Below are 16,662 nucleotides of genomic sequence, written 5' to 3' on the forward strand. Positions count from 1 at the left end.
AAAAGTGATTAAAATTAAGACTAGTTAGATATTGTCTACATCATACAATCATTTTAAGATGAATTTAATTGACTAAATTCAATGGTAGTCTATTTTACTCTTGCTTAGATTTTTTTTCTTGTGGGATCCTAATGAAATCTGAGTATAAACTGAGTGGGCCCCCAAAATGGTTCAGAAGCAATTATGAACCTCATTTTAATAAAGTACTTACTATTGCAGTTTGTATTTGTAATATTGTATTAAATGGAATGACCGGGATCCATTTTTTGGGGCTCATCCTATAGCTTAGGAATCATTGGTCTACATGGTTCACATTATTTCCACTGGTGACGTGTTACAAACTGTTAATCAGTGCAGTTCAGTTGATTTCAACTCCTAGTGACGATATGGATAGTATTTCTTTAGAATACAATATCGGGTTTTTCTTTTTGGGTCTTCTCATAATGATGTCATTGAATTTTTCCATATTGTTGCTGGTCATCTTTTTTTCATTATCCTACAAATTTTTAAAAAAGCATAATTGTCTTTTCCAGTAAACTGAATGCCTTCTTAATACAGGCATGGGATGCGTTATCTGGAAACCCCCCCCCCCCCCGTTTTTTCACCACAGAACAGAAACTGTGGACAAAGAAAAGTCTGTTGAGCTATTTACGCATAAAATTGATAAAGCTGAACTGACTTCTGTTTAGCCTTTCCCTCTGTATTATTCCGCTCAAAGGGAAATGGAAAGCTGAGTCAGGACAAAACAGTGACTCGAGCTGTGGTGCCAGTGTGTGTTCCTGTAGAGCAGGGGTCCCCAACATTTTTTTTTTTTAACCCATGAGCTCCATTTAAATGTAAAAAGAATGAAAAATGTTCCCTTAGATGCAAAATTAAGGATCTAATTGGGCTCTAATTTGATAGACCCTTTGTGGACTGGCAGGCTACATGAGGATCTGTTTGGCGGACATTTTTTTTTTTTTTTTTTAATGCAACCAAAACTTGCCTCTAAGTCTGGAATTCAAAAATAAGCACCTGCTTTGAGACCACTGGGAACAGCATCCAAGGGGTTGGTGAGAAACATGCTGCTCCTGGGCCACTGTTTGGGGATCACTGCTGTAGAGTAATACTTATTACTGCCATGGGTTACTGCACTGTTTCAAATTTGCCCAGTACAGGTATGGGATCCATTATCCGTCACAGGGGCGGGTCAGTGATGTGGGCAGGGCATGCTGCATCACGTGGGCGGGCTATGACATGCCAATCGGTAATTCGCTGATCACCATGTCAATCAGAGCAGATCCTGCCTGATTTTCCTTATTTTGAAATAAATAAGAAGTACTCTAGGTGCCAGTAGGGTTGCCATCTGTCCCAATTTGACCCGGACCACCCGGTTTTCAGAAGGGTTGCCCGGGTCAAATCCGGGCAGATGCCAACCCTTCCTGGCACAAAGAGCACTCCTTATTTACTGATCATTTATTCAATCATGCAAATGTTTTTAGTGGGCCCAGTGTCTTGTCACATTTGCCCGCACACCAGCGGGGTATATTTTCTACATGATCATAGGTTCCCAGTCAGAATAGTATCTGCTGATACCGTTGCCACCTGTCATGTTTTCACCTAGACTGCCTGCTATTCGGAAGGCCTGTCAGGGTAAAAACTTCTATCCGAATTTCCAGACTATTAAATCTGGACTGGACATTTAAGTTAATGGCATGGCAATCAGCCAATCGCTAATCGCCACATCATAATGCCTCCCCCGACGCCACGGTACCCCTTCCACCATCACCTGTCCCTCCCCCTGTCCTGAGTTGATCTACCGAAAATGTGGCAACCCCTACGCGCTGACCCCGTGCAGTGATCAGGAAGGCAGCAATAACAATGCAGCATAACATCCATTGCTGGGAAAGTGTTTGGATATAGAACTGAATTCCTATTGCCAGCTGGTCGTAAAAGCCGATACCAGCAGAGGAACACATGTTGCATTCATCAGCCCCCAGTCTGCCCGTCATTGTGCTTGGGCAACAAAAACACGCTGCTCTTAATCAGTCATTTCATGCCAATCCCAAAATCCAGCATTTCAGACCTGCCGAGGTTGTATATAAGTCAATGGGAGATGTCCCGTCCTAGTTTGAAGTTTTTGTGGTCTGCGCTTGAATTACCCTGAAAATCTGACTATTTCAGACTCTTCAGGCAAGAAATTCACGTTTTTTGGGGGGAAAAACGTAGATTTTCGCTCAATATTTTTTTTTTGTTTGTCCCCGATCCGATTACTTTTTGTTTTTAATAATAAACAATTGTGGATTCTAGTTTGGTCGGACTTTTTTTATTCAAATAATCTGAAAAGTTTGGATTTTGATAAATAAGGACTGTATTGTTATTCCTACTTTTGATCACTCATCTTTCTATTCAGGCCTCTCTTATTCATATTCCAGTCTCTTATTCATATCAATGCATGGTTGCTAGGGGAATTTAGACCCTAGAAACCACATTGCTGAAACTGCAAACTGGAGAGCTGCTGAATAAAAAGCGAAATAACTCAAAAACCCCAATAATAAAAAATGGAAGTCAAATAGCAAATTGTCTCCGAAATATCCCTCTATACGTCATACTAGCGGTTAACTCAAAGGTGAACAACCCCTTTAACACACAAATATACACACAGACAGAAAAAGCCATGTTTTATTGCCTGAATTACATTAGTAGTGCTGTAGCACAAAATAAGGTTTTAAAGCCGTATTTAAAACTTTAAAAGCTAAAAGTCCAGTGGATTTGCGTGGGTCAATTCAACATGTGCCTGTCCGTACGAGACCACCCATGTCTTGCACAGAGAATGGTTATACTGAGTCTCTGTGAAACTTTGCTTTGGGGGTAGCTTGTAAGAGTTGACAACATTTATTTTTGAACTTGTAAAATAGGTGCTAGAATGTAAGGCAGCATGCCGGATCTCGCTTGTGTGTGTGATCTTTCTGGGCTCGGGTATAAATAAATGTATTCTTTTTCCAAAGCATATTTTGGGACAAAAAAAAACCAAAACATTCTAATCAAATTAGTTCAAATTGTAACCTTTAATGGTACAGGTATAGGAGATCTGTTATCTGGAAACCCGTTCTCCAGAAAGCTCTGGATTACAGAAAGTCAGTCTCCCATAGACTCCATTGTAATCAAATACAGGTATGGGATCCGTTATCTAGAAGCCCGTTATCCAAATTCCAAATTACGGAATGGCTGTCTTCTATAGACTCCATTTTATCCAAATATTCAAAAAAAATTTAAAAATTATTTAGCTTTTTCTCTGTAATAATAAAACAGTAGCTTGTACTTGATCCCTTCTAAGATATAATTAATCCTTATTGGAAGCAAAACCAGCCTATTGGGTTTATTTAATGTTTACATGATTTTCTAGTAGACTTATGGTATGAAGATCTAAATTACGGAAAGATCCGTTATCCGGAAAACCCCAGGTCCCCAGCATTCTTTATAACAGATCCCACACCTGTAATTGAAATTTTTAAAAATGATTCATTTTTCTCTGTAGTAATGACACTGTACCTTGTACTTGATCCCAACTAATATATAATTAATCCTTATTGGACGCAAACCAATCCTATTTGGTTTAATCAATGTTTAAACAAAGTAGACTTGTGGTATGGTGATCGAATTTAGGGAAAACCTTAGGTCCCGAGCATTCTAGATAACAGGTCCCATACTTGTACGTTTTTTCTGTAATTAATTAAGAGGTGCATAATGCAGGTACAGGTAGGGTGGGATCCATTATCCGGGAAAGCTTTATCCTCGAAGTCTATTTTGATCAAATAATTAATTTTAAAAAATGATTTCCCTTTTCTCTGTAATAATAAAACAGTACTTGTAAGATCTAATTAATCCTTATTGGTGGTAAAACAGTCTTATTAGGTTTAATGTTTAAATTGTTTTTTTTAGCAGACATCTAAATAACAGAAAGACCCCTTATCGGAAAACCCAAGGTCCTCGGCATTCTGGAGAACAGGTCTCATACCTGTATTTGTATTTTGGATTCGGCCGAACCCCCGAATCGTTCGCATTCGGCCGAATACCGAATCTGAATCCTAATTTGTATATGCAAATTAGGGGTGGGAAGGGTAAAACTTTTTTTACTTCCTAGTTTTGTGACAAAAAGTCACACGCTTTCCCTCCCCGCCCCTAATTTGCATATGCAAATTCGGATTCGGTATGCCGGGCAGAAGGATTCGGGTGAATCCAAATACTGATGAAAAAAGCTGAATCTCGAACCGAATCTTGGATTCGGTGCATCCCTAGTTTTTATACTATATGTGCCCCTTAATGATTGTGACTTCAACTACACTCTATAGATTATTTAAATCTTGTTTCCTTCAGTCTTGGAATTCATAATTATAACTAGCAGGTAGGAGCCATTTTGTGGACACTGTTATTAAGGCAAGCCTTGTATCATCTCCGAATCTTGTTTGTGCACAGAAAATGGGGGAGCTGATGGCCATCCCCATGCACTGGCTACAGTCGCTACTCAATTAAACAGTGAAGGGAATATGTGGAGAGTAGTGACATCTAGGAAGTGCTGAATGGAAAGTGAAAGTAATTAACTGCCCCGCCTCCATGCCTAAGGCATAGAGGAGGGGCAGACAATATTTGATTGACAGCTGAGATTTTTAAATGAGCTTACAACAGCTATGAATGCTTTAATAAAAAATAGAAATTGCATTTCATGTTTCATTGTAAAGGGACTTTTATTATACAGATTTTTGTGTCTGGATGACGGGTCCACTTTAATGATCTGAGGAACTAAAAACACAGTGATCACAGTGCTGAGGCAGGCATGGGCTCTGTTATCCGGAAACATGTTATACAGAAAGCTCCGAATTATGGAAAAGCTGTCCTCCCATACAATTATAATCAAATAATCCACATTTTAAAAAAAATTATTTCCTTTTCCTCTATTAATAAAACAGTCGCTTGTACTTGATCCTAATGAAGATATAATTTATCCTTATTGGAAGCAAAACCAGCCTATTGGGTTTAATTTAGTATGAAGATTCAAATTACGGAAAGATCAGTTATCTGGAAAACCCCACGTCTCAAGTGTCCTGGATAACAGGTCCCATATCTGTATAATAATGATTATAAATACAAAGTGTCATATTCTGCTGCATGCGAGAGATTGCTAGGAGCAAATTCTAAAATTTGCATGTTGAATTATCTGTGTTCTCCAATTGACGTTCTCAAGCTCAAGTGCACAGCTGAAAAAGAACATCGCCTACTCTCCCGGTGCCGTCGGAACAGCTTATTATTTATGTGATTTAGCAAACTCTGTCAGGTGACGGAAATGATTTTAAAGCGCAAAGAGCCTTTTGTGTATAGGCTTCGCTCTTGCAGGCCCGTTAAGTGCACACATGGTTTATGCTCGGCATGCGCCTCTTTATAGTTCTTAGAATTTAGGATATGCTGTGCCATTGGTTCTGCACAAAAGGAAGGATGTGGGTGGCTGTTTGTAGAATCAGACTGAAAAAAAAAAGGATGCCATTAAAGGAGAACTAAAGAAATAGCTAGAAATGCTGTACATTATGTTTTGTGCTTCTGTACCAGCCCAAGGCAACCACAGCCCTTTAGCAGTAAAGATCTGTGTCTCCAAAGATGCCCCAGTAGCTCCCCATCTTCTTTTCTGCTGATTCACTGCACATGCTCTGTGCTGCTGTCACTTACTGAGCTTAGGGACCCACTCACAATATACAGTACACATAGAATAGAAATGTCAAAATATAAGACTGATTAGTAATTAATACAGATAATTACTACGTGGCAGCACAGAAACCAGTGCAATTAGCATCAGAATTTAATCAGCCCTGTAGCATCAGCTAATATTACAGACAAACCTCATTTTCTGCTGGATAATAAGTGACAACCCTAATCTTAGCTTCTCAACAGCTGCTCAGAGCCCACTGAGCATGTGAGTGTCACAGACACTTTCCAAGATGGTGACCCCCTGTGACAAGTTTGAAGTCCTGGATCATTGCTGCTATTGACAAGCTGAAACTTTAGGCTGGTGCAATAAGTTCAGTATGTAAAATATGGTATTTTTAGCTATATTAATTCTTAGGGTTTGGTTTTCTTTTAAAAGCAGCAATATTTTCAAAGCCAGAAATCCCCTTGTTTTTTACGGATAATGCATTTTAATGGGATTTTGTGTAGTTCTTGTTACACTTTTTCCTTTGTTTGCATTGTAGAGTCTTAACACGCATACTTCACTTCTAAGAGAGGGGTCTTGTGTTTTGGGTTATTTTAACCTTGGCCCTCCGGACACTGAACTTTCTTCTGGGACAAAGCACCCTGTGTACTTGCCTAGAGCAGAGTTCTGTAACTTTCTGAGCTTTCACCCCCTTTGAATTGAACAATTCATGCTGAAAAGAAAGGCTCCATCCAGGCTTTGAATTGGATTGGACTCCAAATCCCAAATAAAATTATATGCAACCATTTTGTGTCCATGATTGATATAATTCTTCATTTTTGAATATGCTATTAGGGTTCAAGATTTGACCAAATATTTCATGGAAGATTTGGTGTTTGGCCAGACCCATATATTATGTCGTAGGTGCACCCCCTAAATACCAAGTCTTATGACATCAGAAAGTCACAGGTACAAGAATAATGACAGTATTGTTTGGTCGCCCAAATATATGTGGTTCACATTTAAGTTCACTTTTAGAATATTGTAGAATGGTTAATACTTATTCAAATTAGTGCGAGGTTTGTAGGGTAATTTCTCAATTTGCAAACTGGAGAGCTACTGAATAAAAAGCTAAATAACTTAGAAACCTCAAATAATAAAAAACAAAAACCATTTGCAATTGTCTCCGAATATCGCTCTCTACATAATACTAAAATTTAATTTAAAGGGGAACAACCCCCTTTAAGGCCACCATGGTTTTGTTGACCAAACATTGCGCCAATGGGCTTGTTGTAGCTATAGAGACCAGGCTTGCCCTGGCCTAGTAACCCATAGCAACCGGTCTTCAGTTTTCAATAGTAGCAGACCAGTAAGAGCTACGGTTGTTGCAGACCCACAACTGTTCTGAAACTGATGAGGACCGGAGGTTGCTAAACCCTCATCAATGTAGCTTGCATATATAGAAGAAACCGTTCTATTTCTTTCTTTTTTTCTGGGAAGTGGGGAAATGATGTATCTGAAATGAATAAGTGCTTGAGAGCTGTGGTTTGCAGGTGTCAAGAGGAGGATGTCCCAGCAACCCCCTGAAAGCAACCACGGAGCAGCCTTGTGTAGCCATAGCTTCTCTGTTTTGCACTAACTATGACGACTTATTCCTTCAACCACCCTCCTCCTCCACTCCATATTGATTTATGACCTTGGGGTTTTATCTAAAGGCGCAACCCTTCACCTACCAACACAAAATCTGTGACTTTTCCTGGTTATAAGTTAATAAATGGGGAATTGCTAGTCAAAAGATAAAATCTAAAAGTATGTCTGGACAGTTCTCAGTTTCTTAGATTTTGCAGGATATTTACCTTTCCTTTATATACATGCACCAAATCAAATAAATAGTTGATCCTATAGATTAATTGCAATTTCAAGTCATGAATCATTATTATAGCCATAATGTGTAATGAACTGAACGGGTAAAGATGTTTGACCACACAGATCAGCTTAAACTAAAGAAAAGTGAAAACATCTGTAATAAACTAACATTTGCATGACTTTTTCACGAGTCACCCTACTTTGACCCACCTAACCCACCCAGATTGGGAAAACTGGGGTTCTCATCATTCTTGCTGCTCTTGCTTACTGGATAAACAGCAGTTCCTTTGGGATTTCATACTCTTCTTAGGGTCTTATTCAAATCTATCCTATGGCAGGATAATCTATATAGGAGAGACAGTGTAACTGTGTAAAGAGAGAGCAAGGCAACTGCAAAAATACAAACCCAACCCCTCAAGCACAGGCCCAAATTCCTAGGGTGGCAAAATTTTAGGGGCTGCATGTCGCCTAGCCCCATTCTGAGGAGCACTGGGGATGTGCAGTCCCCCAGTGCTCCAGAGCATGCATGCCCGCCAGGGTCGGACTGGGGGGCCCACCGAGGCTGCTTTTCCACCCTCCATGCACACTGTTTTTGCAGCGACCGCCCAAAAAAGGGAGGTTACAGCAGGAAGAAGCCTGCGGATCTGGGCCGGCAGGGCCCACAAGAGCCTGGGGCCCATTGGGTTTTTTCCCAGTCCGACGCCCGCAGTGGGAGGTTGAGCACGCGCAAAGGTGGACGGGCTCAAGCAGGAAAAATTTTACTTTTTAAAAATAACAAGGAATTTCTTAATACATGTTTATACTTATCTTTAAGAATAACATGCAATAAAGTGCCACTTGCTAACATAAGCCACATTGCTAGGCATTTACTTACCTTTGTTCCATTTGCATATTTGTAAAATCGAAGTAACCTGCTGGCTATAGACGCACAGATATAGTTGTACGAAACTAGTCGTAACATTTTCAGGACAATTTTGCTGCTATGTTGATTTGACGTTTAGTCAGACAGGTTATAACATTTTTGTCAGGTAACGATAATATCTTTGCTTGTACTGTATGGCCTCTCTAATGATATCCATGGGTTACTGTCACTCCTATTTCTGGGAAATACACACTATTGCAGTCTGTTAATAAATGGCCAGAACATTGTCTGATTTACTTTTTCTACTTTAATCCTACAATTTATATTTGAATGATTAGTTTTAATTTGGCCATAGAGGCACCAATAATATTGTTTGATATTGACTGATATCGGCAGAAGACTTGGATATTGGTTGGCTTGTTGATCGGCTGGCGGTAAATTTTGATCCCAAACATCGGCCACTGTTACTGCTGAATCATCAGATAGAGGTTGAATTCTGTTGTTTCTACCTGTATATCTGATGATTCCGCTCTATGTCTGTATTGAAAACGAATGGTCGCAGGAAAGATCGTAATTGTTATGTTTATGACCACTTGCGTTAACATAGACGATCACTATACAAACGTTGGGCATACAAGGAATGAACATCTGTTGCCAGATTAAACCATTGAACTTGCACGTTACGCAGATTCCCAGATCATCTGTTTGTCAAGTTCTCTCTTGAGAAGGATATATCTTGTATGGATTCTGTTGGGTTTTTATAGCGTTGAGCTACTTACAGTTAATTACGCTCTTCGTAGTAATTTCTAATCCGATAGAAAAGAAAAAAAAAGAAAACCGTACCATGTCGATCGCAACCATTAGTTGAAAACCTTAGACGTGGGCCCACTTTCCAAACTATTATTCCTCCTCCTCCTCACTTAGTCTTTATTTTCCTGGTCTTTTTTTTATTTGTGAAAGAAAATTTGTTGAGAAAGCAAATATTTATGATGCAGTATATCAGAAGCCATGGCTAAATCCTTGGGATGATGGTAGAGTTGAGCTGGCCATAGACGCAAAGATCTGATTGTACGAATCGAGGATTCGTACGATTTTCGGAACGTGTGTGGAGAGTCCTGACATTTTTCGTCCGGCGGTGATCGGTCGTTTGGTCGATCGGACAGGTTAGAAAATTTCTGTCGGCTGCCGATAATATCTCTGCGTGTATTGCCGATCGTACGATTTTCAGTGGGAGACTGTTACTAGCTTTGGTTGGACATAGATATCATACGATTGCTGTCAGGGGCAGAACATTGCTGATCTGTTCTTTAACTAATCTGACTGGTAAGACTTTGATCTGAATGGTTAGTGGCGGGTTGGGAGATGGGAAAGTCTATGGCATCTATGGCCAGCTTTGGTCTAAATACTGTATTTCACTGTACCTTTAATAGAATTGCACAAAAACAAAGTGCAAATTAGCTTTCGGTATGAAACCTATTTCCTACATAGCTGAAAACATAATTGAAAAAACAGAAAGCTTCTCAGGGTCGGACTGAACCATTGTGGCCCACGGGTTCCAAACTTCTGGGGCCCCCCATGAGCAAACGCCGGCGCACAGGCCGTATTTAAGGTTTTTTCAGGGGTCAGCCAATCGGGGAGCGGATCTGGGCCAGCGGGGGCCCACCAGGTTTTTTTCCCGGTTTCCCACATGCCCAATCCGACCCTGAAGCTTCTAGTTTTAATGCCTATTGATCCGGGGATTTTTTTGGTCAGGTTCAAGCAAATTTGCGACCATTTTACATGGGTTTCTATTGGTGCCCTTTAGATTTTTTTTTTTACTTATTTGAAAGTTTGGAAGGAGGATTTAAAATGTATACAGAATGTTTTAGTTAAATGTGTATGTATCTTACTAATGTGCCCACTGGTATGTGCGAAAGGCTTTACGGTTTAGAACTCTCATGCCTTTTTAAATATTCCAAATAGTTCCGATGCCTTAGGATAACAGTTGTTCCTTTTTTTTATCTGAACTTTCTTACATGGCAAGTTCCACAATTCCTCGTGCACTCGAGTGTCGTAGCGGTAAAGACATTTTTTGATTCAGCACAAAATTTGGTTGATTAAAAAATTTAGAGATTACAGTCATTTATAAACCTATTCATTTTTTGGGGGGGGGGTTCATTTTCATTTGAGAATTAGAAACATTTTGAATGCGTTCTGTGTGACTTCTAAACTCATATATTCGAATGGGCATATGAAGTTTAATTTGCTGCCAGACAATTACATGGTTAAGGCTGTTAAGCCCCAATATTTTATGTACATTTAAATAAAGGCAGTCTGGATATAAAACAAAATTGCAGTTGTAGCTGTGAAAAGGCTGCAGACATACCATACACATTTTAATTCTCTACCGATTTAATAAGTCTATACTTTTCTCAAAATGTATATAATTTTTGTTCTACTTTCCTGATTCCTGTTATCAGTACGGTGAGAATTTTACAGTTTAAAGATCCATAATGTGCTTTTCCTATTACTACTTTGAACACTGGTGTGTCACAGCTTTGTTTCTTTTAACTAATGCCGTGCTATAAAAACTTGCAGCCTCCCATGACTGATTCTCGCCCTCCTTGGCTTATGTTGACTTTTTGCAAGATTCTTATTCTAATGTGTCCCCAATTCTCAAAGGTGCTGCTTAGAATGCAAACGTTTATGGGAAAAACCGATCCAAATCACCTCCTGCTGCTTACTGCCTTGATCTCTTACACAGAATCATGTGCAACGTCTGCCTTTTCTGTAGCTCGATAAGCCACAAAGGTTAATTGGTCGTTTAAATGTGAATCCTAAAATGGAGCTGCTGAACAGTTGAATCGCATTTTGTTTGTTTAAATTCATGCATTTGGTTCTACTAAGTACAGGTATGGGACCTGGTCTCCAGAATGCTTGGGACCTGGGGATTTCTGGAGAACAGATCTTTCTGTAATTTTGATCTTCATACCTTAAAGGAGAATGAAAGGCTTGCAGCCCTTGGGGGTGCCAAATTTTAGGCACCCCCGAGTGTATTGACTTACCTGAAAGTCAGAAAACTGCACCGGCCCCGGGTTATTCCAGTGAGCACCACGGAGCGATCCTAGGATAGGATGTATAAAATAAATGTATCTTGTTTAGTTTTGGTTTTTGTGGGTTTTGTCCCCAATAACGTAAGGGGAGGGAAAGATAAATAAGGGGGAAAAAAAGGAGAGATATTGTGTTAAAAGAATATTGTAAATTGCAACAATGTTTATGTATATCTGACAATGTTTATTGAGCAATAAAAAAATAGAAATTATCTAATATAGTTAGTTAGCCAAAAATGTAATGAATAAAAACCGCCGTTACTGGATGTCTAACATAAAAGCCAGAACACTACTTCCTGCTTTGCTGCTCTCTTTGTTTCCACTGATTGGTTACCAGTCAGTAACCAATCCGTGACTTGAGGGGAGGCCACGTGGGTCATAATCGTTTGCTTTTGAATCTGAGCTGCATGCTACGGATCAATTGCAAACTCACTGAACAGTTATGTCCCATGTGGCTCCCCTTCAAGTTGCTGACTAACTCAGAGTTAGAACACTACTTCCTGCTTTTCAGCTCTCTAACTATTGTTAGACATCCAGTCACTCCAGCCTTTATACATTACGTTTTTAGCCAACTAACTATATTGAAAATGTTTTGTTCTGTAGGGTGGCACGGTGGTGGAGCGAGAAGCAGATTTGTCTCTTGGGGGTCTTTGTTTTGATTCCAACTAGGACAGTGTGTGGAGCTTGTACAGTATGTACTCCCCTTGGCTATGTAGGTTTCTCCCACACTCCAAATCCGTAATTGCCTGTGTGTCTTCACGCTATAAACAAAGCACAATATAAGTTACTGTATAACTGTGATTTGTTACCACAAAGCCTGTGCAGACACAGACGATCATTATGTGCAGGCAGTAAGTAACTGAAAATAAACCAGAGTGTTTTTTAAGCTCTTTAGTCCGTGAAAGTAAAACATTTATTTTCCTAATGAAATTGGTTAGGCACTTTCAGAATATTTTCTTAACACAATCCAAAACTTTTATGCCCAGGGGCTTAAGCACCGGGTCGTTGGCAGTTCCTTTAATTGGCTTCGTATTTGTATATTAAAACCAAGCCTCGCCTTAAAGGCATATGTATTGGGCATATAAATGTGCAGTATGGTACAACCTGGCACTTTTTTTTTTTCCCTTCAGTTCTATTTATACAGGCCGCAATCTGTGTATATTTATAGGGCGTTCTTAAAAGCTCGCACCTTAGCGAAGACTTCACCTCTACAGCTGCGCTTGGCTAATTGGTGCCTGTTAAGATAATTTTGCTCAATACTTTGTCTTCACCAATAAGGGATTTCTTTATTTTGGCAAACTTTTTTTTTTTTTTTTAATCCCCCCCCCTCTATGTGCGAGACGGGTGAAAAAAAAGTAAAATAAAGCAGAAACACAGCTGCTTCAGCAACTATGTGAGAGAATTTCCTTAACTTCATGCACCGTAAATTACTGATTTTCCTGGAATTAGCGAGTACCATTATCTTGACTACACATTTGTCTAGTGGCCAGGATGCTGCAATTTTATATGCACACTGGGAAACTTGGGGCTGCTACTCTCCCTGTATGTCTGCCCCGAAACAGTATTATCACACAGGCATTTTTGGCAATAATGCATTATCAGTATGAAGACTATTAACCAGGAACCCGTTATTGAGAGAGCATTTCCCAGGAGGGACCGAAACGTAGGATGTAATGTTGTTACAAATAAATACACTTCATTCACAAGAAACATAGTGCGCTGATCCTTCATCGTTTTGTATACAATATATTGATCTTGCACCTCCGCCTCATACAGAATAGAGTGCGAACACTAACAGTGTGTGTATGTATGTATATATATATATATATGTATGTATGTATGTATGTATGTATGTATGTATATATATATATATATATATATATATATATATATATATATATATATATATATATATATATATATATATATATATATATATATATATATATATATATAATATATATGGAACTGCACTGCATTTTGTGAGCTGCTGTGTAGCCATGGGGGCAGCCATTCAAGCACAGGATACACAGTAGATAACAGATAAGTACTACTATAGTTTATATAAACAAGCTGCTGTGTAGCCATGGGGGCAGCTATTCAAGCACAGGACACACAGTAGATAACAGATAAGTACTACTATAGTTTATATAAACAAGCTGATGTGTAGCCATGGGGGCAGCTATTCGAGCACAGGATACACAGTAGATAACAGATAATTACTACTATAGTTTATATAAACAAGCTGATGTGTAGCCATGGGGCAGCCATTCAAGCACAGGATACACAGTAGATAACAGAAGTTCTGAATAATCCAATTGTATACTACAGAGCTTATCTGTTATCAGCTGTGTATCCTGTGCCTTTTCTCCTTTTTCAGCTTTTTAAAATACGCCATCTCAGACCTGCCGAGTTGTGTATAAAGGTGGCCATACACGGAGATATCCGCTCGTTTGGCGATGTCTCCAAACGAGCGGATCTCTCCCCGATATGCCCACCTTGAGGTGGGCAATATCGGGCTGAACCGATCGTGGGCCCTAGGGCCCAACGATCGGATCCTAACGATGGGTAACGGGCTGTCGGATCACAGGACTGCATCAACAAACAGGTGCTGCCGTGATCCAACGGGATTTTTAGTCCAGTCCGATCGACATCTGGCTGACTTTCGGACAGGGCCCCATACACGGGCCAATAAGCTCCCGACTCTGTCTGTCGGCAGCTTTTATCAGCCGGTGTATGGCCACCTTAAGTCAGTGGCAGAGGTCCCTGTCCTATTTTGAAGTTTCTGTTTTCTTTTCGGAAAAAGCCCCAAAGAAATTGAGCGATTTGGGGGAGAACCCCGTACAATTTGAGTTTTTACTTGATTTTATCAAGTTTTTACCGGTACTGATTAAATTAGGCTTTTTTTAATGCTTAATAAGGTCAAATTAGATTTTTGTAAGTAACCCTCCCAATGTGGCTTCAGTCTTGTCCTGTGAGAATCTGCCAGAGGAGCCCTGGCCCAAACTCAAATATCTGTGATATGTCAGCAATGAATGTTCTATGGCTCTGACAACAATATGGTGCCGAGAGCTCTGCACGGAGTCCCAGCTCACAGCCAAGCCATTAGGAGAGAATGGATGCAGAAGCCTTCATTATGCTCTTACCTCTGAAGAATACATTTGGCTGCATGTATGTTCCTCCACTAATCTAATGGCTATGAGGCCAAACAGATTTTTGGATTACTTGTATTTTTTTTTTTCATCACCCCATCTCTTATGCCAATTGCTATAGTGTGCAGTTATCTCGTGATGATAGCTGGGAGGCTGAGTTCTTGTAGCAAGGAGTGTGAGACTTACCTTCAACTATTTTATACTCTATTTATTTTAAATGTGACTACTGTTACAGTCCTGCAGCGGGTCGGGTTCCCGCTGGTTACCCGCACAAAAAGCGGAATGAGGGGAGGTTTTCAGGTGCGGGTATACCCTCGTGTTTGTGGAGTCGCTGGTCCGGTTGCTGATCCAGTTTGCAGCACCATCACTTCCTTTTTGATGGTGGAAGTCGGGTTGCAGATAAGGCAGTTACGGGTCAGGGTCGGGTAGCGGGTAAATATGCGGGTTGCGGATCCGGGTCTTAGAAATTGGTTCCGCGCAGGACTCTTAACGACTGTTGTACAGTGCAGTATTCTGATAACCAGGGGTGTAACTGCAGAGGACGCAGGGGGAGGGCCCGGAGGTATAGGGGCCCAAATGAGGCCCTAATTCATATACAATTTCAATAAAAATTGGTAAAATTGGTCAACCTCTAGAATTAAATACCGATGATACCATCATTAGCTGAATTAACCAAAACAATCCATTGGCATTTTTGTGAGCCCCGCCTGGCCCCGCTACTTCCTCAACTTCTACAGCCGGCTAGAAACGTTTCTGGGGAGAATACTTTGCTTTCTGCAATTCCTTTTAAAGGGGTTGTTCTCTCTAAGGTTAATATTTAGTACAGGTATGTGATCTGTCATCCAGAAAGCTCAAATAATTTTAAGGAATGATTTCCGTTTTCTCCGTAATAATAAAACAGTTTCTTATACTTAATCCCAACTAAGGTTTATTCAATCCAACTGTTATCAGGGAAACCCGTTATCCAGAAAGCTCCAAATTACGCAAAGGTCATCTCCCATATTTTCTATTAAATCAAAATAATCCAATTTTTTTTAAAATAATTCCTTTTTCTCTGTAATAATAATAAAATAGTAGCTTGTACTTGATCCCAACTAAGTTATAATTAATGCTTATTGGAAGCAAAACCAGCCTATTGGTTTTATTTAATGTCTACATGATTTTCTAGTAGACTTAAGGTATGAAGGTTCAAATTACAGAAAAGATGCTTTATCCGGAAAACCCAGGTCCTGAGCATTCTGGATAACCGGTCCCATACTTGTAAACTTCAGGTATGAAGATCCAAATTACCTCGAGCATTCTGGATAACTGTCTCATTTTTACTAGAAGAAGCAAGACATGAGAATGTTGATTCTCTGTAATAGGGCTATGGAAATATGTAAAAAGGAATTTCTTTTTAAAAAATGTGAATTTTTGTTATTAAAAATGGATGGGAGATGGTCTTCTCATTATTCCAACTTTCAGAATAACTGGTATACAGATAACGGATCCCAAGCCTACCACGCACACGCACACACACACACACATGCACTCTAGGAGCGGTTTATCAGGAGCCAATAACCCGCACGTGATGTTGGAGTGTAGACTCCTTGGTAACGTTTTTCTTTTCTTCTACAGATGACAGTGTTTCTGCTGCGAGTACCTCTGATGTTCAAGACCGCCTGTCTGCCTTGGAGCTAAGAGTTCAGCAGCAAGAAGATGAAATCACTGTGCTTAAAGCAGCCCTGGCCGATGTCCTCCGGCGCCTGGCCATTTCTGAAGACCAAGTGGCCACTGTAAGAAAAGCTGTGCCCAGCAAAGGTGAATTTCTTCACTTTCATTTTTTCTTCTTCAAACATTATAAAATTTCTTGGTTTAGTGATTTCCTTACAAGACTGTGAAGGTCTTGTTTTAAAGGGGACCTGTCACCCTAAGAAATAATTCCAAATTATTTTCTATTATTAGCACTATATAAATTATTGAAATCTTATATCCTTCAGTCTTGGAATTAAACAATCACCGCAAGCAGGAGGCAGACATTTTGTGGACACGGTT

The 16,662-nt window shown here is 39.8% G+C and overlaps 1 protein-coding gene across 5 annotated transcripts in view; it reads left to right on the forward strand.

The window, feature by feature from the left end:
* Nucleotides 1–16,662, forward strand: part of eml4.S (echinoderm microtubule associated protein like 4 S homeolog) — a 124,062-nt gene that overhangs the window by 51,203 nt on the left and 56,197 nt on the right. For all 5 annotated transcript variants that reach the window (XM_018264597.2, XM_018264599.2, XM_018264601.2 and 2 more), the window contains exon 2: nt 16,246–16,428. In XM_018264597.2, coding sequence (XP_018120086.1) covers nt 16,246–16,428 — 183 coding nt within the window. The remainder of the gene's footprint in view (nt 1–16,245; nt 16,429–16,662) is intronic.

Source organism: Xenopus laevis, chromosome 5S (assembly GCF_017654675.1).
Source record: "Xenopus laevis strain J_2021 chromosome 5S, Xenopus_laevis_v10.1, whole genome shotgun sequence".
Classification (NCBI taxonomy): domain Eukaryota; kingdom Metazoa; phylum Chordata; class Amphibia; order Anura; family Pipidae; genus Xenopus; species Xenopus laevis.